The sequence below is a fragment of the Pan troglodytes genome, chromosome 3 (assembly GCF_028858775.2).
Source record: "Pan troglodytes isolate AG18354 chromosome 3, NHGRI_mPanTro3-v2.0_pri, whole genome shotgun sequence".
NCBI lineage: Eukaryota > Metazoa > Chordata > Mammalia > Primates > Hominidae > Pan > Pan troglodytes.
The window spans coordinates 129236965-129260107 of NC_072401.2; the positions used below are offsets into that span (position 1 = coordinate 129236965).

The 23143-nt window shown below is 40.6% G+C and overlaps 1 protein-coding gene and 1 pseudogene across 36 annotated transcripts in view; one reads left to right on the top strand and one right to left on the bottom strand.

Moving 5' to 3' along the window:
* The window catches only part of LARP1B (La ribonucleoprotein 1B), a 154099-nt gene that overhangs the window by 7874 nt on the left and 123082 nt on the right, over positions 1 to 23143 (top strand). For 34 of the 36 annotated variants that reach the window (XR_010156153.1, XR_010156164.1, XR_010156157.1 and 31 more), the window contains exons 2-7: positions 5750 to 5808; positions 6224 to 6283; positions 9079 to 9253; positions 13482 to 13622; positions 20461 to 20604; positions 20807 to 20972. Coding sequence is in view for 27 of the 36 variants with exons in the window: in XM_009448268.5 (XP_009446543.2) it covers positions 5750 to 5808; positions 6224 to 6283; positions 9079 to 9253; positions 13482 to 13622; positions 20461 to 20604; positions 20807 to 20972 (745 nt within the window). In the remaining 9 variants the exon portion in view is untranslated. Of the gene's footprint in view, positions 1 to 5749; positions 5809 to 6223; positions 6284 to 9078; positions 9254 to 13481; positions 13623 to 20460; positions 20605 to 20806; positions 20973 to 22224; positions 22480 to 23143 lie in introns of those variants that run through there. The other 2 variants (XM_063808288.1, XM_063808289.1) reach the window with 2 other exon arrangements.
* LOC104006199 (large ribosomal subunit protein eL15-like) lies at positions 333 to 936 on the bottom strand (annotated as a pseudogene).

A 23143-nucleotide genomic window follows, 5' to 3' on the forward strand; every position in this document is an offset into this window, starting at 1 on the left:
CAAAGTGCTGCTATTACAGGTGTGAGCCTGGCCTGGCAGATTCCTTTTTTTCCCTCTTTTAAATAATTTATTTTAAACCTATTATATCACACAGTATGTTTTATACACTGACATATAACCCCCTAACAAGATAAAGCAAAGACAAAAAAGTTTATCTTATTAGAAGGAAGATACACCATCACTTATTCTCTTCAAGCATTATTGCACTTTAACTTTTCTTAACTTGACAAAGCATTCATGAAGCAGTCTGCAGACTAGTTTCAACAGATAAATAATACCTGTAAGCAGACATGACTGTCCTAAATTGTTTATTAGGTATGAATTTTACAAACTTATATTGGCTGTAACGGTGGAGCTGGAGAGTATTGCGCCTTCTCCAAGCTGCCTGGTGAGAACCACCAATAGTGTGGTGGCACTTAAGGCCCTTTCCAAGGCTATGGCTCTTTTGGCCTGCAGATGGCAGCCCATGCATCTTCCTATGCTTGTGGACTGGTTTGGTGATCCATTGGGTGTCAGGATTTCTTCTGATAGCTTTATGGAATGGATCAATGAGGATAACCTCAAAAAACTTGTATGTGGAATCTTCACCAACCCAGTGAGAATTCAGGACTTTTAGAGCCCCACAGTGGCATCCAGCTTGCTGCTTTGCAATGGACTGAAGACTTTGAGCAAACTTTAGCTGGTTAACACCATGATGGACAGGCTTGCCATAAGTTGCACCCTTAGGAACTGGGTGCTTTCGGCCACCATGGCGAACACGAATCCTATATATAACATAAACTTGCTTGGCCTTGTAGCCCAGCTGGTGCGCTTTATCAGGCCGGATGGGGTGGGGAGCCCTGTGGAGAGCAGAGAGCTGGTGGTACTGCCAGCAACCAACTCTCAGAAGAAAGCGCATTTTCTCCATAGCTCCTGGATTTACTTGTATGCCCCCATCTTGGCTTACCTGATGGCTGCTGCTAGACAGAAGGGGCACAGATTCTTTTATTAAAATCACAATATGGGTTTATTAATCCCTTACTTGTAGTTATGGTTGTTTTTTGCCTATTAAACATCAGCATTCTAGTATAATTTCCATTCTTTTACTCATAACAATATGATGTTTAAAAAATACTGATTTTTTTCTGTCTTTTTCATTCTTATTTTTCTCGAACCCTATGTTCATCATCAACCTCTTTTCTCCTACTATTTGGTTCATCAACCTTATTTTCTCCTGTTTGGTTCCTAGAAACCTCAAGTAAGCTTACTGTTGTTACCCTAATGAAATACCATTTTAAGTAAGTTATATAGAAAAAATGCATAAATATATTCTCCTTACAAAAATGAAAAACTTTCATGTCACCTTAAGATAATTTACTGAGGCCGAGCGCAGTGGCTCACACCCGTAATCCCAGCACTTTGGGAGGCTGAGGTGGGCGGATCATGAGGTCGGGAAATCGAGACCATCCTGTCTAACACGGTGAAACCCTGTCTCTACTAAAAATACAAAAAAAATTAGCTGGGCGTGGTGGCAGGCACCTGTAGTCCCAGCTACTTGGGAGGCTGAGGCAGCAGAATGGGGTGAAGCCGGGAGGCGGAGCTTGCAGTGAGCAGAGATTGCACCACTGCACTCCAGCCTGGGTGACAGAGCGAGACTCTGTCTCAAAAAAAAAAAAGAAGATAATTTACTAAATCTAAACTTTTAAAAATTGCTGAGGACTGCCCGGGCACGGTGGCTCATGCCTGTAATCCGAGCACTTTGGGAGGCTGAAGTAGGCAGATCCCCTGAGGTCAGGAGTTCGAGACCAGCCTGGCCAACATGGTGAAACCCTATCTCTACTAAAAATACAAAAATCAGCCGAGTGTGGTGGCTGGCACCTGTAATCCCAGCTACTTGGGAGGCTGAGGTGGGAGAATTGCTTGAACCCGGGAGGCGGAGGTTGCACTGAGCCAAGATGGTGCCATTGCATTTCAGCCTGGGCAACGAGTGAAATTCCGTCTCAAAAAAAAAAAAAAGGCTTAGGATGACCGGCTGTAGTGGCTCATACCTGTAATCCTAACACTCTGGGAGACCAAGGTGACCGGGGTTTGAGGACAGGAATTTGAGATCAGCCTGGGCAACATAGTGAAACCCTATCTCAATTAAAAAAAAAAAATAGCTAAGGAGTGGTCCTAAATATGGCTGACATAGTTGATTTAGAGATTTACCTGTTGATTATCTTGATTTTTTTCATTTTTGTATCTAGAAGAAACTGAACATTTTTATACATATGTCTTATATCCATGTGTGCCTTTCTCTAGGGTAGATGCTGAGAAGTAGAATTGTTAGGTTATAGGGCATTTTTTAAGTTTATGAGTCACTTTTTATTTATTTATTTTTTAATGTTTTTATTTTTATTTTTTATTTTTTGAGACAGAGTCTCGCTCTGTCGCCCAGGCTGGAGTGCAGTGGCATGATCTTGGCTCACTGCAAGCTCCACCTCCTGGGTTCATGCCATTCTCCTGCCTTAGCCTCCTGAGTAGCTGGGACTACAGGCGCCCGCCACCACACCCAGCTAATTTTTTGTATTTTTAATGGAGACGGAGTTTCCCAATGTTAGCCAGGATGGTCTCCATCTCCTGACCTCGTGATCCGCCACCTCGGCCTCCCAAAGTGCTGGGATTACAGGCATGAGCCACCGCACTGGCCTTTACAAGTTGCTTTTTAAAGTAACTGTATAAACTGATACTCCCACTATTAGAGTTTGACAATTGTCTTCTTTCACATTTTTTTTTTTTTTTTTTTTTGAGACAGTCTCACTCTGTCGCCAAGGCTGGAGGGCAGTGGCACTGTGTTGGCTCACTGCAACCTCCGTCTCCTGGATTCAAGCAATTCTTCTGCCTCAGCCTCCCGAGTAGCTGGGATTACAGGCGTCTACCACCACGCCCAGTTAGTTTTTATATTTTTAGTAGAGATGGGGTTTCACCATGTTGGCCATGCTGGTCTTGAACTCCTGACCTCAGGTGATCCACCTGCCTCAGCCTCCCAAAGTGCTGGGATTACAGGCATGAGCCACCGTGCCTGGCCATTCTTTCACATTTTAAAAAGCACTAATTTTTACCACATTTTCCCTTAAATATGATAAGATGTGAAATATATCATCAGTGCATTTTCTTAATTAAAATTTTGCCAAAAGATTATGGTCATAAGAATTAAGCTGAGTGAAATAGGCTCTGCTGTGTTGTAGCTTTTGTTTAAAGTATCCTAGCCCTTAAAAATATATTATTTTCTTTAACTGTCTACAGTTATTTCCTTGTAGGTCCCAGGGTTTAAGGATAACGTTTTATTATTTATTTATTTTTACTTTATTTATTTATTTATTTATTTGAGATGGAGTCTCGCTCTGTTCCTCAGGCTGGAGTGTGGTGGTGCGATCTCGGCTCACTGCAACCTCTACCTCCTGGGTTCAAGCGATTCTCGTGCCTCAGCCTCCAGAGTAGCTAGGATAACAGGCACCCGCTGCTATGCCTGGCTAATTTTTGTGTTTTTTAGTAGAGACGGGGTTTTGCCATGTTGGCCAGGCTGCTCTCAAACTCCTGACCTCAGGTAATCTGCCTGCGTTGGCCTCCCAAAGTGGTGGGATTATAGGCGTGAGCCACTGTGCCCGGCCTAAGAGTAACATTTTAAAGATAGTGAAATAATGCTCAAAAAAGATGTACTGGTATATAGTGTCTGTCTTACTAATGATGTTTGAAAAATGGAGATATGTTTTAAATTTTTAAATTTAAAACAATTTCCTAAACTGGCTTGCTATTTCAGTCTTAGGTGTTCTCTAATGACATGCAGCATGATTTCCTCCATGTTAAAACATGAGAAAATGAAAAATTTCCTTTCTTAGGCTTCTTTTACCTGTAATCTGTACGTATATATAATTTTTTTTTTTGAATCAGAGTCTCACTCTGTTGCCCAGGCTGGAGTGCAGTGGTGCAATCTCGGCTCACTGCAACTTTCACCTCCTGGATTCAAGTGATTCTCCTGCCTCAGCCTCCTAAGTAGCTGGGATTACAGGCATGCACCACCACACCTGGTTAATTTTTGTTTTTTTGGTAGAGATGGGGTTTCGTCATTTTGGCCAGGCTGGTCTTGAACTCCTGGCCTCAAGAGATCTGCCTGCCTTGGCCTCCCAAAGCTGTTTGGATTACAGGTGTGAGCCACTGAGCCTGGCCTGTATATATAAAATTACATTTAAAACCTGGTGGACTTCTTTCCATGTCAATACATATACAGCTTTGTCTGATTTCTATAAGTTATATAGTATTTTGTGTATTATTACGTAGAGACTGTTTAAATAGGATTATCAACAAAGTTGCACTGAACATCCTATATGGACATCTTTGTACCTTTTCTTGATTCCTAGATAATTTCCTGAAAATGGAATTCTTTTATTAAAAGTTATATACATTTTAGATGACAGATTACCCTTGAAAGATATACTACCTTGGCTGGGCGCCGTGGCTCATGCCTGTAATCCTGGCACTTTGGGAGGCCGAGGTGGGCGGATTACTTGAGGTCAGGAGTTTGAGACCAGCCTGGCTAAAATGGTGAAACCCTGTCTCTCCTAAAAATACAAAAAAATTAGCCAGGCGTGGTGGCAGGCGCCTGTAATCCCAGCTGCTTGGGAGGCTGAGGCAGGAGAATGGCTTGAACCCCGGAGGGGGAGGTTGCAGTGAGCCAAGATTGCGCCACTGCACTCCAGCCTGGGCGACAGAGTGAGAAGATTCCGTCTCAAAAAAAAAAAAAAAAAAAAAAAAAAGAAAGAAAGAAATACTACCTCATACTCTTACCAACAGCATGAGAGAAATAAAGAGACTCTGTCTCAAAAAAAAAAGTTGTATTTGTAATTTTCTCCTGTTATATTGTTGTCGTTTTTTTTTTTTTTTGGACAGAATCTAGCTCTGTCGCCCCAGCTGGAGTGCAGTGGTGCAATCTAGGCTCACTGCAACCTCCACCTCCCAGGTTCAAGCGATTCTCCTGCCTCAGCCTTCTGAGTAGCTGGGACTATGGGCATGTCCTACCACACTGGGCTAATTTTTCTATTTTTAGTAGAGATGGGGTTTCACCATGTTGGCCAGGCTGGTCTCAAACTCCTGACTCCAGTGATCCGCCCGTCTTGGTCTCCCGAAGTGCTGGGATTACAGGTGTGAGCCACCAGGCCCAGCCTATATTCTGTTAATGAAAGGATTGTTCCGTCCGTTCAGTGTAATACACTGTGTTTTTTTTTGTTTTTTGAGGTGGAGTTTTGCTCTTGTTGCCCAGGCTGGAGTGGAATGGCAAGATCTCAGCTTACCGCATCCTCTGCCTCCCAGGTTCAAGCGATTCTCCTGCCTCAGCCTCCCGAGTATCTGGGATTACAGGCATGTGCCACTGTGCCCGGCTGATTTTGTATTTTTAGTAGAGACGGGGTTTCTCCATGTTGGTCAGGCCGGTCTCGAACTCCTGACCTCAGGTGATCCACCCACCTCAGCCTCCCAAAGTGCTGGGATTACAGGCGTGAGCCACCCCGCCCGGCAACACTGTTAATATTTCTTACTTCTTGATTTGGAGACTGAAGATCACCTTGAATCTATGTGTCAAATGGAGTTGATTTTTTGCTAGGAATTTAAGTCTCAGAACCTTGGATTTTGGTTGGAAATGATGATTATACTGATTTACTGAAATTGACATAATAGTTATTTTGTTGAATTTATTGAATGAAGTAGTTGTAAAAACAATTCTATATATTTTCTTTAGAATTCGGTTCCCTCAAAATTATAAAAGCAGGAAAGCTCAAGACAAAGAAATCCAACAAGGTATGTCTTCATAGGAAATAGTTCTTAACTGTATTGATTTTTGAAAATTGAGGCTAAGAACTCTTAGGTTATTATAAGTGTATTTTTCTTCTAATTGTATTATTGGTATTAGATTAAAGTTAATATTATGGAAAATCATAACCTTTATCCAAATCTCTATATATGCCTTTGTTATCATGTATAACTCAATTTAATGTTATTAAATAGTGGTGAAAGTTTTATCATAAGATTAAGCCATTCTTATTTCAAAATGTTCTATTGTTTGCAGAAACTTTTTGATTAATTTGGCAGATGCCTGCATATAACTGAATATAAATGATTATTTAAAACTCCTTTCACTTTTAGAAAATGTTTTTTTCCTGCTTAAAATTTCTAAAAGTAATTTCAGACCTAACACTTATTTGTTACTTCTTAGGCTAGTGATTTCAGTGATATGGAGAATTGGCCAACACCAAGTGAATTAGTGAACACTGGAGTGAGTATTGTTGTAAAGTTTTTTTTTTTTAAAGAAAGGAAAATGTATTCATTTCGACATGCAGAATTTTATTTTACTTAAAATGTAAAGAATTGTCATACTGGGGGACAGATTTTTTTTTTTTTTTTGAGACAGGGTCTTGCTCTGTCTCCAGGCTGGAGTGCAGTGGTGTGATCACAGCTCATTGTAGCCTCAAACTGCTAGGCTCAGGTGATCTTCCTACCTCGACCTCCAGAGTAGCTGGGACTACAGGCACGCACCACTGTGCACAGCTAATTTTTGTATTTTTCATAGAGACAGGATTTTGCTGGTCTCCAACTCCTGAGCTCAAGTGATCCTCCTGCCTCAGCCTCCCAAAATGTTGAGATTACAGTATGAGCTACCATTCTGGCTGAGGAACAGATTTAAAAACTTGATTCATCAAGAAGATTACATTTTGTTACTTTAATTTGCAGTTATTCTTCGATGCTGCCAGTAACATTAGTAATGAACTTGTTGTCTTAAGCTTTACTCATGGTAAGCTTAACCTAACCTATTATTTCTTTCTTTCTTTTCTTTTTTTTTTTTTCCTTTGAGATAGGATCTCACTCCATTACCCAGGCTGGAGTGCAGTGATGTGATCACAGCTCACTACAGCCTTGGCCTTCCAGGCTCAGGTGATCCTCCACCTTTGCCTCCCAAGTGACTGGGACTACAGGTGTGTGCCACCACACTGGGAGATTTTTAAACTTTTTGTAGAGATGGGGGTTTGGTCATGTTGCCCAGGCTGTTATCAAACTCCTGAGCTCAAGCAATTGGCTCGCCTCAGCCTCCCAAAGTGCTGGGATTATAGGCGTTAGCCACCATACCTCGCCTATTATTTCTTTAATAATGAAGACGTATTATAAATTGTAATCAAATTTTTATATTTGTATAAAATCACATACATTGATAAAGAGGTGCTGAAAACGTGGCAGCTATCCTTTTGATAGTTTACCCGCTTTTCAGATAACCTAATTTAATTCATCACATTTCCCTCATCTGGTTATATTCTTTTTTTGAGACGGAGTCTTGGTCTGTCGCCCAGGCTGGAGTACAGTGGTGGGATTTCAGCTCACTGCAACCTCCGCCTCCCGGGTTTAAGTGATTCTCCTGCCTCAGCCTCCTGAGTAGCTGGTATTACAGGCACGCACCACCACATCTGGCTAATTTTTGTATTTTTAGTAGAGACAGGGTTTCGCCATGTTGGTCTCGAACTCCTGACCTCAGGTGATCCACCCACCTTGGCCTCCCAAAGTGCTGGGATTATAGGCGTGAGCCACTGCGCCCGGCCTCATCTGGTTGTATTCTTAAGAGGTAATCTTATATTTGAGATTTGCATTTTCTAGAATTTTATATATGTGGAAGCATTGAGTAGGTACTCTTTTTTTTTCCTGGCTTCTACTCAGCATTATTTTGAGATTTACTTGTGTGTCAGCAGTTCATTCTTTTTTCTTACTGAGTAGTATGGATGTAACACAGTTTGTCCATTCACCTATTGTTAATGGACATTTGGATTAATTTTACGTTTTGGTTGATACAAATAAAACTGCTATATGAACGTTTGTGTAGAAAATTTTTCATTTTTTCTTGGATATGTAACTAGGTTGGATCACTTAGTAGCTACCTGTTTTAGCTTTTTAAGAAACTGCTGAGTTTGCACTTCTATCAGCAGTGTACATGAATTCCAGTTACTCCACATCTTCACTCACTCTCTTTTTTTTGTGTGTGTGTGAGACCGGGTCTCACTTTGTCACCCAGGCTGGAGTACAGTGGCATGATCTCAGCTCATTGCAGTCTTGACCTCCTGGGCTCAAGTGACCCCCCCACCTCAGCCCCACAAGTAGCTGCGACTATAGGCATGCACCACCACGCCTGGCTAATTTTTTTGTATTTTTTGTAGAGATGGGGTTTCGTCATGTGCCCAGGCTGGTCTCAAACTCCTGAGCTCAAGTGATCTACCTGCCTTGGCTTCCCAAAGTGCTAGGATTACAGGTGTGAGCCACCGAACCCATCTTTACTCACCCATAATATGGTCAAGTTTCAAAAAATATTTTAGCCATTCTAATAAATGAGGAGTGGTATCCCATTGCAGTTTTAATTCGCATTTTTCTGATGAATGAATGCAATAATCTTTTCATAGATTTGCCATCAGTGTATCTTTTTGATGAAGTATGTGATCAATCTGCCCATTTAAAAAAATGGAAGGCTGGGTGCAATGGCTCATGCGTGTATCGCAGCACTTTGGGAGGCTGAGGAGGGTGAATCATTTGGGGTTAGGAGTTCGAGACCAGCCTGACCAACATGGCGAAACCCCCTCTCTACTTAAAAAAAAAAAGAGTTAGCCAGGTGTGGTGACATGTGCCTGTAATACCAGCTACTAGGGAGGCTGAGGCAGGATAATTGCTTGAACCCAGGAGGTGGAGGCTGCAGTGAGCCGAGATCGTGCCACTGCACTCCAGCCTGGGCAACAAAGTGAGACTCTGTCCTCCCGCCCCCGCCCCTGCAAAAAAAAAAAGTGGTATTGATTTGTTGTTACTGAGTTTTGAAAGTTCATATGTATTTGAGGTAAAAGTTCTTTATCAAATACTTAGCAAATACTTTCTCCTAGTCTGCAGCTTTACTTTTAACTGTCTTTTGAAAAGTAATTTTTTGCTTTTGATAACAGTTTTTGTCATTTGTTTTGCAATTTTAGGTTAGGTATATTGCCACAAATTTTTGGGTATGTTAGTGAAAATATTAATGGAAATCATTTCATTCTGAAAACCTTTTTGCAGTTTCAGAGCGTCCTCAGCCAAGGAAATAAAAAGCCACAAAATAGAAAAGAAAAAGAAGAGAAGGTTGAAAAGAGAAGTAACAGTGACAGCAAAGAAAACCGGGAAACAAAATTAAATGGTCCTGGTGAAAACGTCAGTGAGGATGAGGCTCAGTCAAGTAGTCAACGTAAGAGAGGTCAGTTTGTCCATATCTTTATTTTGATTTTAGTTTTTTAAGAAAGTTGTAATGAGGAATTACATTTCATTAACTGATCTCTGGTAGTCAAAAATGTATAGTTTGTATTTCTTCAGGATAAACAATCTGCAGAGGTAACTCATTTGCTTTTGTAACATTTCTGAACTATTAGACTTTCCTTTTTGTATGTAACTTGTATTCTATGCAAGAAAATGGAATGGAGTTCCACTTAGAGGTACAGTTGTAGATACATTCTTGGAAAGTTGTGTGATAATTATTGTTCTTTTAGATCTGCATTGGAACTGCTCCCTCTATTTAGGGAGTACTGTGAAAATTAAATACATTTTTTTCCTAAGAGAAAAGTGAGAATAGGCTGGGCGCAGTGGCTCACGCCTGTAATCCTAGCACTCTGGGAGGCTGAGGCAGGCGGACCACTTGAGGTCAGGAGACATGGTGAAACCCTGTCTCCACTAAAAATACACAAAAAAATTAGCCAAACGTCGTGTTGCGCACTTGTAGTCCCAGCTACTTGGGAGGCTGAGGCAGGAGAATTGCTTGAACCCAGGAGGTGGAGGTTGCAGTGAGCCGAGGTCGCGCCATTGCACTCCAGCCTGGGCGGCAGTGCAAGACTGTCTCAAAAAAAAAAAAAAAGTGAGAATAATTTTAGTCAATCTTTTCCCTCATAGCATTCCCCTGTCAAAATTACACTTTGAAGGAATGAAAATATTGTCTTCATATCCTTTTCCATTTTCTTTTCTGAACTTTTCGTGTGTCTAGGGACAGTTTATGATTTACATGCTTTGTAAAAGCATATACTCATTCAGTGGTCGGAGTCTTGGTAAAAGTGTCTTCAGGCGCTTCTAGGCAGAAAAGGGCTTTAAACTGTTAAGTTGTCAGTGACTGAAGCAAGGTGATTTTCTGGGAGAGTAGCAGGAGGTGAGGTTAGAGACATAGATAGACAACGTCCATGGTATACAGGGCCTTGGAGTTATGATTCCATTTTGAATACCATGGGAAACCATTGAACCAAGATTCTCTGGAGGTGATATGGCATGGGAGGGAACATTTAATGGTAAAGTTGTTGCCAACTTCTTTAACACTTTAACTTTTACCGTAGACTGATCACTTACTTGAATAGTTTGTCTTTTTTTTTTTTTTTTTTTTAAGAGACAGAGTCTTGCTCTGTCACCCAGGCTGGAGTGCAGTGGCCCAATCTTGACTCACTGCAACCTCCATCTCCCGGGTTCTAGGAATTCTTCTGCCTCAGCCTCCTGAGTAGCTGGGATTACAGGCCCATGCTACCATGCCCGGCTAACTTTTTGTATTTTAGTAGAGACGGGGTTTCACTGTGTTGCCCAGGATGGTCTTGAAATCCTGAGCTCAGGCGATCCACCTGCCTCGGCCTCCCACAGTGCTAGGATTACAGGCATGAGCCACCGGGCCTGGCCGAATAGTTTGTCTTTTTAATAAATAACTAATCCTTAGTGCAGGATAAGCATTATATTCACTTGATACAATGAATAAAGGCTAATTGCTCAAAAACAGTGACAACAAGACAAACAAGTGGTTGTTAGAAAAATTTCCTGTTTCTTTTTTTTAATTTTTAAATTTAAAAATGTTTTTAAAATTTTGAAACAGGGTCTTGCTCTGTCACCCAGGCTGGAGTTCAGTGGCATGCTCGTGGCCCACTGCAGCCTCGATGACCTGGGCTCAAGTGATCCTCCCACCTCAGCCTCCTAAGTAGCTGGGACTACAGGCATGTGCCACCACGCCTGGCTAATTTTTGTATTTTTTTGTAGAGACAAGGTTTCGCCATGTTGGCCAGGCTGGTCTTGAACCCCTGGGCTCAAGCGATCCATCTGCCTCAGCCTCCCAAAGTGCTGGGATTAGAAGTGTGCGCCACCATGCCTGGCCTCCTCATTTCTTAACTACTTCGTCACTTAACTGTTCCCTGCTTCCTACATACGTAAGTAGTGTTCTTGACTGTCTAGAATCCATACAGATGACAGATTTGTTATCCTGATCTAAAATTTGTCTTTTTTTTTTTTTTTTTTTGAGATGGTGTTTCGCTCTTGTTGCCCAGGCTGGAGTGCAATGGCGCGATCTCCAGCTCACTGCAACCTCTGCCTCCTGGGTTGAAGCGATTCTCCTGCCTCAGCCTCCCAAGCAGCTGGGATTACAGGCACCACACCCAGCTAATTTTGTATTTTTTTTTTTTTTAGTAGAGACGGGTTTCTCCATGTTGGTCAGGGTGGTCTCGAGCTCCCAACCTCAGGTGATCTACCTGCCTTGGCTTCCCAAAGTGCTGGGATTACAGGCGTGAGCCACCGCGCCTGGCAATTTGTCTTTAATTGCTTCAATTAAAACTGGTCAGTCAACAGTAAAACCCAGGTGTTTTGTAGTTAGAACAATTCATATAATCAAGCTTTTAATTGATCTAGAGTACAGATTTTTGACTTTAAAAGAAGGGCTTCTTTGTGTCAAGGAATCTCATTGACATAATTTATAGTATAAGATTAAAAGCCTTTTTAGATGCATTTATATTCACTTTTCCTCATTTGATCCATAGTTTGCAGGATTTATAGGATATCAATATTGTAGTTGCACACTAATATTTATTTTTAAATTGCCTTGGCAGTTTTTTCATTGCCATGAGTCTTTATTTTGGTAGAAAATATAGATTGGGCAGAATACTGAACATTTTGAAACCTGAGCTATGGCATTCATGAATAGATGATCTTCAGAATTTCACTATAGAATAACCATAAATAATTAGTTACATTGTCATTTAGTCATCAAGAAAAGTTAAACTGCTTGTGTTTTTTTTTCCTTAGGAAGATGCATAATAGCTGTAAAATGTTCTGTCAAGTTAAACAAATTTTATACTTATCCCTCTTCCCTCTTATATTTTGAGAAACCTCATTCATTTGTAAAAATCCTGGGTAAATTAATATTTTAGGCAGTGATCTGGAACTAAAAGTGCTGCAAACCTAAAGCCTAACTTTCCAAAGTATACATTATAGTGTTTTATCAGATATATCCCATTCTAAAGCCTAAGAATTTTAAATTAAACGGATTTTTTTTAAAAAAGCCTAAGAATCAAGTACTAAACAGGAATAGTATGTATATGTACTTTTTTTTTTTTTTTTTTTTTTGAGACAGACTCTCGTCTCTGTCACCCAGGCTAGAGTGCAGTGGCACGATCTCGGCTCACTGCAACCTCTGCCTCCCGGGTTTAAGGAATTCTCCTGTCTCAGCTTCCCGAGTAGCTGGGACTACAGGCATGTGCCACCATGCCTGGCTAATTTTTGTATTTTTAGTAGAGATGGGGTTTCACCATGTTTGCCAGGCTGGTTTTGAACTCCTGACCTTAGGTTATCTGCCCGCCTCAGCCTCCCAAAGTGCTAGGATTACAGGCGTGAGCCACTGCACCTGGCCTTTTTTTTTTTTTTTTTTTGAGATATAGATATTGGACTGTTAATTGTCATTGAAGTATTTTGGTCTGATGTAGGCTTATGCAGAGGAGAATGTTTTCATGTTACTTATATTAACATTGTTTCTTCTACGAAATGACAGATTGGTCCAATGTGATGTAAGGAGTTCAGTTGTGTGTTTGGGATTTTTGGGCGGCTGGGCGTCGAGCTTGAACGCTTTGATGGCTGCTTTTAGGCCAACTATGGGGATTGTACTTTTTACTCTCTTTACAAGGTTTTTTCCTAGTGTCTAAAGAGCTGTCCTTCTTTAGACTAACAGTTAAATTTACAAGGGGATTGGGGGTTCTGTAGGCAAATTTAAAGTTGAACTAAGATTCTATCTTGGACAACCAGCTATCACCCAGGCTGGAGTGCAATGGCACGATCTCGGCTCACTGCAAGCTCCGCTTCCCAGGCTCAAGCTATTCTCGTGCCTCAGCCTCCTGAGTAGCTGAGATTACTGGCGTGTGCCGCCACACCTGGCTCATTTTTGTGTTTTTTAGTAGAGACAGGGTTTCTCCATGTTGGTCAGGCTGGTCTTGAACTCCTGGCCTCAAGTCATCCGCCCACCGCGGCCTCCCAAAGTGCTGGGATTACAGGCATGAGCCACCGTGTCTGGCCTCTTTACAAATAATCTTAAAATACACATTAAGTGTTTCACTTACTTGATTAAAGTTCAGAGTGCTTTCAAATTGCAAGGGTTTAGTGAAAATTGTACATTTGTCCTTAAATGATTTTATTTTGTTTTCTTCAAGCTAATAAGCACAAGTGGGTACCACTCCACTTAGATGTTGTAAGATCAGAGAGTCAAGAAAGACCTGGATCCCGGAACAGCTCAAGATGTCAACCTGAAGCAAATAAACCAACACATAACAATAGGAGAAATGATACACGAAGTAAGTTACCATTCTAAGACAAAAATGACTAAGGAAAGACTTAGTCTTAATGCTCGTTATTTTAGTAACCACATGTATAAACCATTTGAGAATAAGTTGAAGACATCATGTCCCTTTAACCCCAAATACCTTCAGGGTATATTTCATAAGAACAATATAACCGTAATGCAATTAACAACAATGAAACTTAACATTAATACAATGTGATTGTCCACAGGCAGATTTTTCTCAATAAAGTCCTTTATAGTCGTCCCCTCCCCTGCTCCAAGGATCCATTCTGGGATCACCTATTTAATTTAATTTTTTTTTCTCTTTAGGCTCCATTAATCTGTAACAGTGCTTGCTTTTGTCTTTCATGACATTGATTTTTTTGAAGATTGTAGGATAATCATATTGTAGATATCCCTTACTTTGGGTTTTCTAATGTTTCCTTATGATTGGATTGGGGTTGTGAATTTTTGGCAGGAGTACTGTATAAGAAAATATATCATTTTCTTCTTAGCGAATCACATGGGAGTATGACCTTGATTTGTCCCATTATTGAAGATACTAACTTTGATTACCCCTGTAACTTTGATTATTAGTTTGATTACAACATTGATTAATATTAACTTTGATTACCCCTGTAACTTTATTTGATTATTAGTTTGATTACAACATTGATTATTATTATTATTATTTGTTTTTTGTTTGAGATGGAGTCTCGTTCTGTTGCCCAGGCTGGAGTGCAGTGGCGTGTGATCTGGGCTCACTGCAACCTCTGCCTCCCGGGTTCAAGCGATTCTTCTGTTTCAGCCTCCCAAGTAGCTGGGACTACAGGCACATGCCACCACACCCGGCTAATTTTTAAATTTTTAGTAGAGATGGGGTTTCACCATATTGGTCAGGCTGGGCTTGAACTCTTGACCTCAGGTGATCCACCCACCTCGATGTCCCAAAGTGCTGGGTTATAGGCTTGAGCCACTGCGACTGGCCACAATGATTATTAACCTTGATTACTTGGTTGAGGTAGTGTACTCTAGACTTTTAAAAAATTTTTAAGTTTCTTCAGCTTTTTTGTTTAATTTCTTTTCTCCCTTTGTAATTACTGTGTAATTTGTGGAGAGAGGCTTTGAGACTGTGGAGATAATAATTTTCTCAGACTTTTCAAACAAGCCTTAGCTTCCTTTTTTTTTTTTTTTTTAAATAAGTGATGGGGTCTCATTCTGTTGCCCAGGCTGGAGTGCAGTGGGACAGTCATAGCTCACTGCAGTCTTGAACTCTTGGGCTCAAGCGATCCTCCCACCTCAGCTTCCCAAGTAGCTATGATGACAGGTGCGTGCCACCATGCCCGGCTAATTAAAAAAAAAGTTTTCTTTAGAGACAGTCTTGCTACGTTGCCCGGGCTGGTCTTGAACTCCTAGCCTCAAGCGATTCTCCTGCCTCGGCCTCCCGAAGTGTTGGGATTACAAGCATGAGCCACCGCACTTAGCTTCTCCCTCTTTATTGCCAAATAATATTCTGTTGAATGCATATAGCCCTTTGTCTTTTTATCTGTTGATGGATAAGTGGCTTGTTTATAGTTTTTGGTCTTCATGAATAACGCTGATGAATAGTTGTTTACAAGTCTTTGTGTGGAATGTATGTATTTCTCAAATGCCTGTGAGTGAATTGATTGGTCATATAGTAGCTGTATATTTAACATTATAAGAAACTGCTACTTGTAGCATTTTACATTTCCATCAGCAACTTTTTTTCTTTTTGCTATGTGTTAAGTCCCATGTCTAGTGGAATTCCTGTATTTTGGATTTGGCTGATTGCTTTGTCATGGTATTTTTTTTTTTTTTTTTGAGACTGAGTCTCGCTCTGTCGCCCAGGCTGGAGTGCAGTGGCGCGATCTCGGCTCGCTGCAAGTTCCGCCTCCCGGGTTCACGCCATTCACCCACCGCAGCCACCTGAGTAGCTGGGACTACAAGCGCCTGCCAGCACGCCCGGCTATTTTTTTTGTAGTTTTTAGTAGAGAGGGAGTTTCACCACATTAGCCAGGATGGTCTTGATCTCCTGACCTCATGATCCACCCTCTTTGGCCTCCCAAAGTGCTAGGATTACAGGCATGAGCCACCTCGCCCAGCCGCTTTGTCATAGTATTCTTTGGCATTTGCATGTTCCTTTTTTTGAGACAGGGTCTCACTCTGTCTTCCAGGCTAAGTGCAATGGCATGATCTCGGCTCACTGCAACCTTCACTTCCTAGGCTCAAGCGATTCTCCTGTCTTAGCCTCCTCAGTAGCTGGGACTACAGGCATGCACAACCGTACCTGGCTAATTTTGTATTTTTTTGTAGAGATGGGGTTTCCCCATGTTGCCCAGGCTGGTCTCAAACTCTTGGGCCCAAGCGATCTTCCAGCATCAGCCTCCCAAAGTGCTGGGATTAGAGGTGTGAGAGCCACTGTACCTGGCCTGCCTGTTCCTTTTGTCTTTTCTTTTTATAACTGGCAATAAGAAAGAGCTAGGTTGATTAGATTCAGGCTTATTTTTTTGCTTGGAATACTGCTGTGTGTATTTCACTTTCAGTTGTGTTAATATTGAGTTAGCTCAGGTGTTAGGTTGATCAGTCCATTATAAAGTATTCCATTAGTCTTTTCTTTTTTTTTGAGACAAAGCCTCACTCTGTCACCCAGGCTGGAGTGCAGTGGCGCGATTTTGGCTCACTGCCTTCCAAAGTGCTGGGATTACAGGTATGAGCCACTGCACCCTGGCCCATTAGTCTTTACTGAATGGTTTTACTTTCATTAAAATCATTGGCCAGATACTTTTTTTTTGTCTTGAGACAGAGTCTCGCACTATTACCCAGGCTGGATTCTCCTGCCTCAGCCTCCCGAGTAGCTGGGATTACAGGCATGGGCCACCATGTCTGGCTAATTTTTGTGGTTTTAGTAGAGGCAGGGTTTCACCATTTTGGGCCAGGCTGGTCACGAACTCCTGACCTCAAGTGATCTGCCTCCCTTGGCCTCCCAAAGTGCTAGGATTACAGGTGCGATCCACCGCATCCGGCCCAGATACATTTTTTCACAGGGTTTGCTCAGATTTTCAGAAAGCAGAGGATAGGATATGTGGAAACAATAGGATGAGCATTTGTTTTTATAGTTTTCTGCTGAAATCTGATAAGTCATGTCCTGTGAATGGATAAGAAGGCCTAAGGAAATTTTACAGACTTAATATTAGCATTCAAAAATTTTAAATATACCTATGTAGAGGTAAACGTATTTTGATTTAAAAAATTTCCAATATATTATGAAAAACTTATACAAAAAATTGAAAGAATTGTTCAGTGAATACCTGTCTAGCCACCATCTAGATTAATAATTTCTCTGTATTTAATTCATTTATCTGCTGAGTCCCTTGAAAGTAACTTGGAGATGTTGATGCTTTATCACTAATGTCCTAAGAAAATGCATCGTCTAAGAAAATCACACTAGTTTCCTAGCACCATCTAAAATCTAGTCAATAGTTAATTTTTCTCAATTGTCCACAAAATATGACTTTTAAATTATAAAACTTTAGCTAAATGCAGTGGTGCAAGCCTGTAGTCCCAGCTACTTGGGAGGTTGAGGCAGGAGTATTGCTTGAGCCTGCGAATTTGGGGCTGTAGTGCACAATGATCATACATGTGTGGGGGGGAGCATATATATATATATATATATATATGCGCATATGTATAAAACTTGTCTATAGAAAAATTGACTTTTTTTCTATTGTTTTTCAAAATGTCATTTTAAGTTTTTATTCTAAAAGTAATGGATTCTCATAATTTCATTAATTTTTTTCTTATTAAATATTGAATATATAAGAAAATAGACAAAGTTATACAGAACAACAATATAATGAGCTGAGTATGGTGGCACTCACCTGTAGTCCCAGCTACTTGGTAGGCTGAGGTAAGGAGGATTGCTTGAGAGCCCAAGAGTTCCAGGCTGCAGTGAGCTATGATCATGCCACTGCAGCCTGGGTGACAGAGTGAGACCCCATCTCTAAAATCAATAATAATGATGATGATGATGATGATGAACAGTGGAAACTCACCCTGTTTAAGAAATGTATGTTACTATTACTTTTAAACTTCGCTTTGTGCACTCTGCAATTTCATCCCATTGTCTCGGAAAAAATGAGCTTAAGTGCATTGGTTTCTTTCATGTTTTGAAATCGCCATGCTATGTGACTTTATCAACATTCTTTGGCAGGAATTTTTGTTTTTTTAATTCAGCCTACTTTTCTTTAGATTAATGCATGTTGGTTGTATTACTGTAAGTCTTTTCCTGCTGAAAGGCTGTTTCACTATTTGATAAAATCTGTACTAACGGTGGGTATTTGGATTGTTTCCAGTTTTTTTGATATTAAGGTACTACCACGAACATTTTAATGCATGTTTTCCAGCACACAAGTACAAGAGGCTCTCTAGGGTAATTTTTTCAGACTGCAGACTACACTCTGTGAGTGGGTTATGAAATCAGTATATTGGTTCATGATCAGGTTTTTAAAAACCTAGAGTGCTTCACATAGTAAATTTTTAAATGATGTGTGTTTATAAAATTTTTTGTAAGTGTACTTGTATGTAAAATAAATAAGGCTTACTTACAGATTAAGGCAGAAATGTTTGAAAAAGTGGCTGGACGCAGTGGTGCACACCTGTAATCCCAACACTTTGGGAGCGGGAGGTGGCTTGATCTGGGAGGGGGAGGTGGGTGGATCGCTTGAGCTCAGGAGTTTGAGACCAGCCTGGGCAACATAGTGAGAACTCATCTCTGTTAAAAAAAAAAAGGAAATGTTTGAAAAAGACTGTTTTAGGTTTAAGCATTGAGGATGGAACTATGGGATCTAGGGTAATGTTCTCAGGGAGGGTGATTTTTTTTCCCCCAAGAGTCATTTGGCATTGTCTGGAGATATTTGTTACTGGTTGTCACAACTGAGGGAGTGAGTGGGTGCTACTGGCATCTAGTGGGTGGTGGTCATGGATGATGCCAAACATCCTGTAGTCCACAGAACAGGCCCCCACACCAGAGTCTAAAGTGCTAAGGTTGTAAAACCTTGTCTCTAGGATTTGCATATCTTCACATTAATTAGATTATTCCAAGTTGATTTTCAAAGTAGATATACCTATTTTCAACCTCATTAGCAATATATGAATGTTCTACCTGTTTTTTGAGACAGAATCTCACTCTGTTACCTAGGCTAGAGTGCAGTGGCGAGGTCTCGGCTCACTGCAACCTCTGCCTCCCAGGTTCAGGTGATTCTCCTGCCCTAGCCTCCCGAGTAGCTGGGATTACCGGCGCCCACCACTATGTCTGGCTAATTTTTGTATTTTTAGTAGAGATGGGGTTTTGCCATGTCAGCCAGGCTGGTCTCGAACTCCTGACCTCAAGTGATCCACCCACCTCAGCCTCCCAAAGTGCTGGGATTACAGGTGTGAGCCACCGCACCCGGCTAATGTTCTACCTTTTTAAACTTTGTCAACATTTCATATTAGAGACATTAAAATATTTGTTGTACTGGGGTAAAGAGCCTTTCATTGTCTTAATTTGCATTTCTTACAGTCAATAAGGCTGAGCACTGTTTTCGTTTTTCTTTTTTTTTTTATTCTGAGACGGAGTCTCGTTCTATGCCCAGGCTGGAGTGCAGTGGCAGGGTCTTGGCTCACTGCAACCTCCGCCTCCCAGGTTCAAACAATTTTTCTGCCTCAGCCTACCGAGTAGCTGGGATTACAGGCACTCCACCACCACGCCTGGCTAATTTTTTCTATTTTTGGTAGAGGCAGGGTTTCGCCATGTTTCCCAGGCTGGTCTTGAACTCCTGAGTTCAAGCAATTTGCCTGTCTCAGCCTGCCAAAGTGCTGGTATTACAAGTGTGAGCCACCACACCGGGCCTCTTTTTATGATTTCTTTTTTTTTTTTTTGAGAGGGAATCTCGCTCTGTAGCCCAGGCTGGAGTGCAGTGGTGCAATCTTGGCTCAATGCAACCCCTGCCTCCCGAGTTCAAGTGATTCTCCTCCTTCAGCCTTCCGAGTAGCTGGGATTACAGGTGTGTGCTATGGCACCCGGATAATTTTTGTATTTTTAGTAGAGGCGGTATTTCAGTATGTCAGCCAGGCTGGTCTCCAGCTTCTGACCTCAGTTGATCCGCCCGCCTTGGCCTCCCAAAGTGCTGGGATTGCCGGCCTGAGCCACCGCGCCCGGCCTTGTATGATTATTGACCCATTGGTAGGCACCGTTTTCTGTATTTATTGTCCACTTGCATTTTTTTTACCTTGCTTGTATTTTAGATATTTTTCCCATTGAGTGGTTGTGTCTGTGTGTGTTGCATGAGAGAGAGTCGTATGAGTTCTTACATGTACTCTAGATAGAATTTCTATATTTCGCTTCAGATATCTTTTCTCAATTTGTTTTGTGTTTTCATTTCCTTTTTACTTTATAAGGAATGTCATTTACTTAAATAGAACCATCCTTAAATATTTCGTGAGAAATGTTTTTTAGCAGTTTTATGTAGTACAAACTTAGTAGTCTTGGAACTTCTTGAATCTTTAACAGCACAATCTTAATAAAACTATCTCTTTACCTTTCTAGTATGTTATTTTACTTGTTAGAATGTATTCTTCATGTGTCAGTACCTTTTAGGCTCTGTTTTATGCTAGAGATATTTTTGATAAATTCTTATTGGATCTCTTCAGTTTGTATCCATCTGAAAAATGCCTGGCTACTGTTAATTAGTTACAAAGTGGAAGAAGGTGGCTATTATGTTTTCATAAAGACAATCATGTTATTTTACTTGGCAAATCGAAGTATATAAAAATATTTTTATTTTTAAAAGGTTGGAAGCGAGATAGAGAAAAAAGAGATGATCAAGATGACGTTTCCAGTGTGAGAAGTGAGGGTGGTAATATCCGAGGTTCCTTTAGAGGTCGAGGAAGAGGCCGAGGACGGGGAAGAGGACGAGGCAGAGGAAATCCTCGATGTATGACATAATTTTTGTTTCGTTAAATTAGATAAACTTTGAAAAAAATAGAGCAACTATCCTCTATTATGTTTTAACTAATTTTCTTTGTCTGATAATAGATGGTTTTATGTTTGTTAACCTTTGAAGTTCTTCACTTTATCCGTAGTAACTATTTTTTTCTAATACGTGATTACCTTTCTTTTTCTTTATTCACATCAAGTGAACTTTGATTATTCATATGGTTATCAAGAACATGGTGAAAGGACTGATCAACCATTTCAAACAGAACTTAATACCAGTATGATGTATTACTATGATGATGGTACAGGTGTACAGGTGTATCCTGTGGAAGAAGCGTTGCTTAAAGAGTATATTAAGCGTCAAATGTAAGTGGATGTTTGATGTAAGCAGACGGGATAGCAAAATCTGTTGCAATATGAACTTTAATGTCAATGATAATGAATATGCTATAATTTTTTTTTTTTTGAGACAGAGTCTCTGTTGCCCAGGCTGGAGTGTAGTGGTATGATCTTGGCTCACTGCAACCTCTGCCTCCTGGGTTCAAGTGATTGTTCTGCCTCAGCCTCCTGGGTAGTTGGGATTACAGGCACACGCCACCACACCTGGCTAATTTTTGTAGTTTTGGTAGAGAACGGGTTTTGCCATGTTGACCAGGCTGGTATTGAACTCCCGGCCTCAGCTGATCTGCCCACCTTGGCCTCTCAAAGTGCTGGGATTATAGGCGTGAGCCACCGTGCCTGGCTGTTTATAACATTTTTAAAGCTACTTATTTGTAAAGGTTGGAAAATGTTAAAAATTATTTTGATTATATATTTTTAGGGAATGTGATTAAAGTAGGTATTTAAAAAATTTTATATTTGGTTTATGTTGTTTATATAAGTCTCCTGGCTTCTATAGTATTTAGATATTTTTCTCCTTAAAGGAGATTAGGTAAAATGTTATTGCATAATATGAATAAATATAAGACTGTAAAGCTTCTCTATATATACTTGAACAAGTAAAATTTGGCTTATTATTTGCCAATAGGTGTTTATATTAGAATTTGCAAATGAACATAAATAAAAAATGGTGGTATCTTTTGATTTTCTTCCTAGCAATTGACTTCTGAATTCTTAAGTTTTTTTTATCTTCTAAGTTTTTCTTTGTGACACAATTAAATGGGGACTAACTTATATTTTAGTTCAGATTTCTTACTCTAGTTCTCATAGTAGTTGCTTTCTGGGTACTGAATGTGAAGTCAGGAGAATATTAGTTCTATTTTCTGAAAGAAAAAACAAACCCTATGCATATTAGTATTGTATAGGATATTTTGCTTATTTATATAGTATGTTTTTATAGAGGCAAGAGAAAAATGTTGCCAAGCAATTTGCATAACCAATTTGTTAAAACTTGAAATTTTTCTCTCCTTACAAGGTGAAGGAAAAGGACTATTTTTGAAAGGGCATAGGCATTTTAAAATCATCTGTTTTTCCAAAATAAAATAGACTCTACTCTGTTACTAGAAAATTTCTTTATCATCATCAGCCAGGCACCTTCCTGGGTTGCCTTCATGGTGGATCCAATTTGCTTACAGTGTGGAGCAACTTGTTTATATTGTTCTTGCTTCTTTTGTTACAGTTGATGCAAACACTGAAGAAAAGGGCCTTTTTATGGGCAGAAAGTGCTTGACATGTGGCTGTCAACTTCATACCACTATTACTGTCTTTTTTGTAACTTTTGCTGCCAAGTCCCTTCTGAGACCTGACAGTGGACATGCAACTCCATGTCAGGATAATCGGCCTCCAGTGTGCTCATACAAGTGAGGGAGGAGCAGAGCTACTTCAGTGTTGACAAAATTTCTGATCATGCAGTGTAGAATCCAGAGCCTCTAAGGTAGGACTTGATGATGTCCCTAGGACACTGAGCAAAATGTCAGACATGGCATTGGTCATGCCTCTTTTTTTGTTGTTGTTCTAGCAGTAGGGATTTTGGCAAATGTTAGTAGAGCACTAGGTTTAGTGTGGCTTGTTATTATTATTACCATTCTTTGATTAGTGGAGATGTGGCTTTGAAGGAGTCATGCTTTTTACTTTGTATTATTTGGTTTCTAATATATAGATAGGCTGATTGATTGAGGTTTTGATTTTATTTTTGAGAAGTCACTAAAAGTTTTCCTGGCCAGGTGCGGTGGCTCACGCCTGTAATCCCAGCACTTTGGGAGGCCGAGGTGGGCGGATCACGAGGTCAGGAGATCGAGACCATCTTGGCTAACACAGTGAAACCCCGTCTCTACTAAAAATACAAAAAATTAGCCGGGCGCGGTGGCGGGCGCCTGTAGTCCCAGCTACTCTGGAGGCTGAGGCAGGAGAATGGCGTGAACCTGGGAGGCAGAGCGTGCAGTGAGCCGAGATAGTGCCACTGCAGTCCGGCCTGGGCAAAAGAGCCAGACTCCGTCTCAAAAAAGAAAGAAAAAAAATGTTTTCCTGACACCTGTGGAAAAATGATGCAAAATGTATTGTAAAGTATGAGGCCTAAACGTATTCAAAATGGTTGAGGG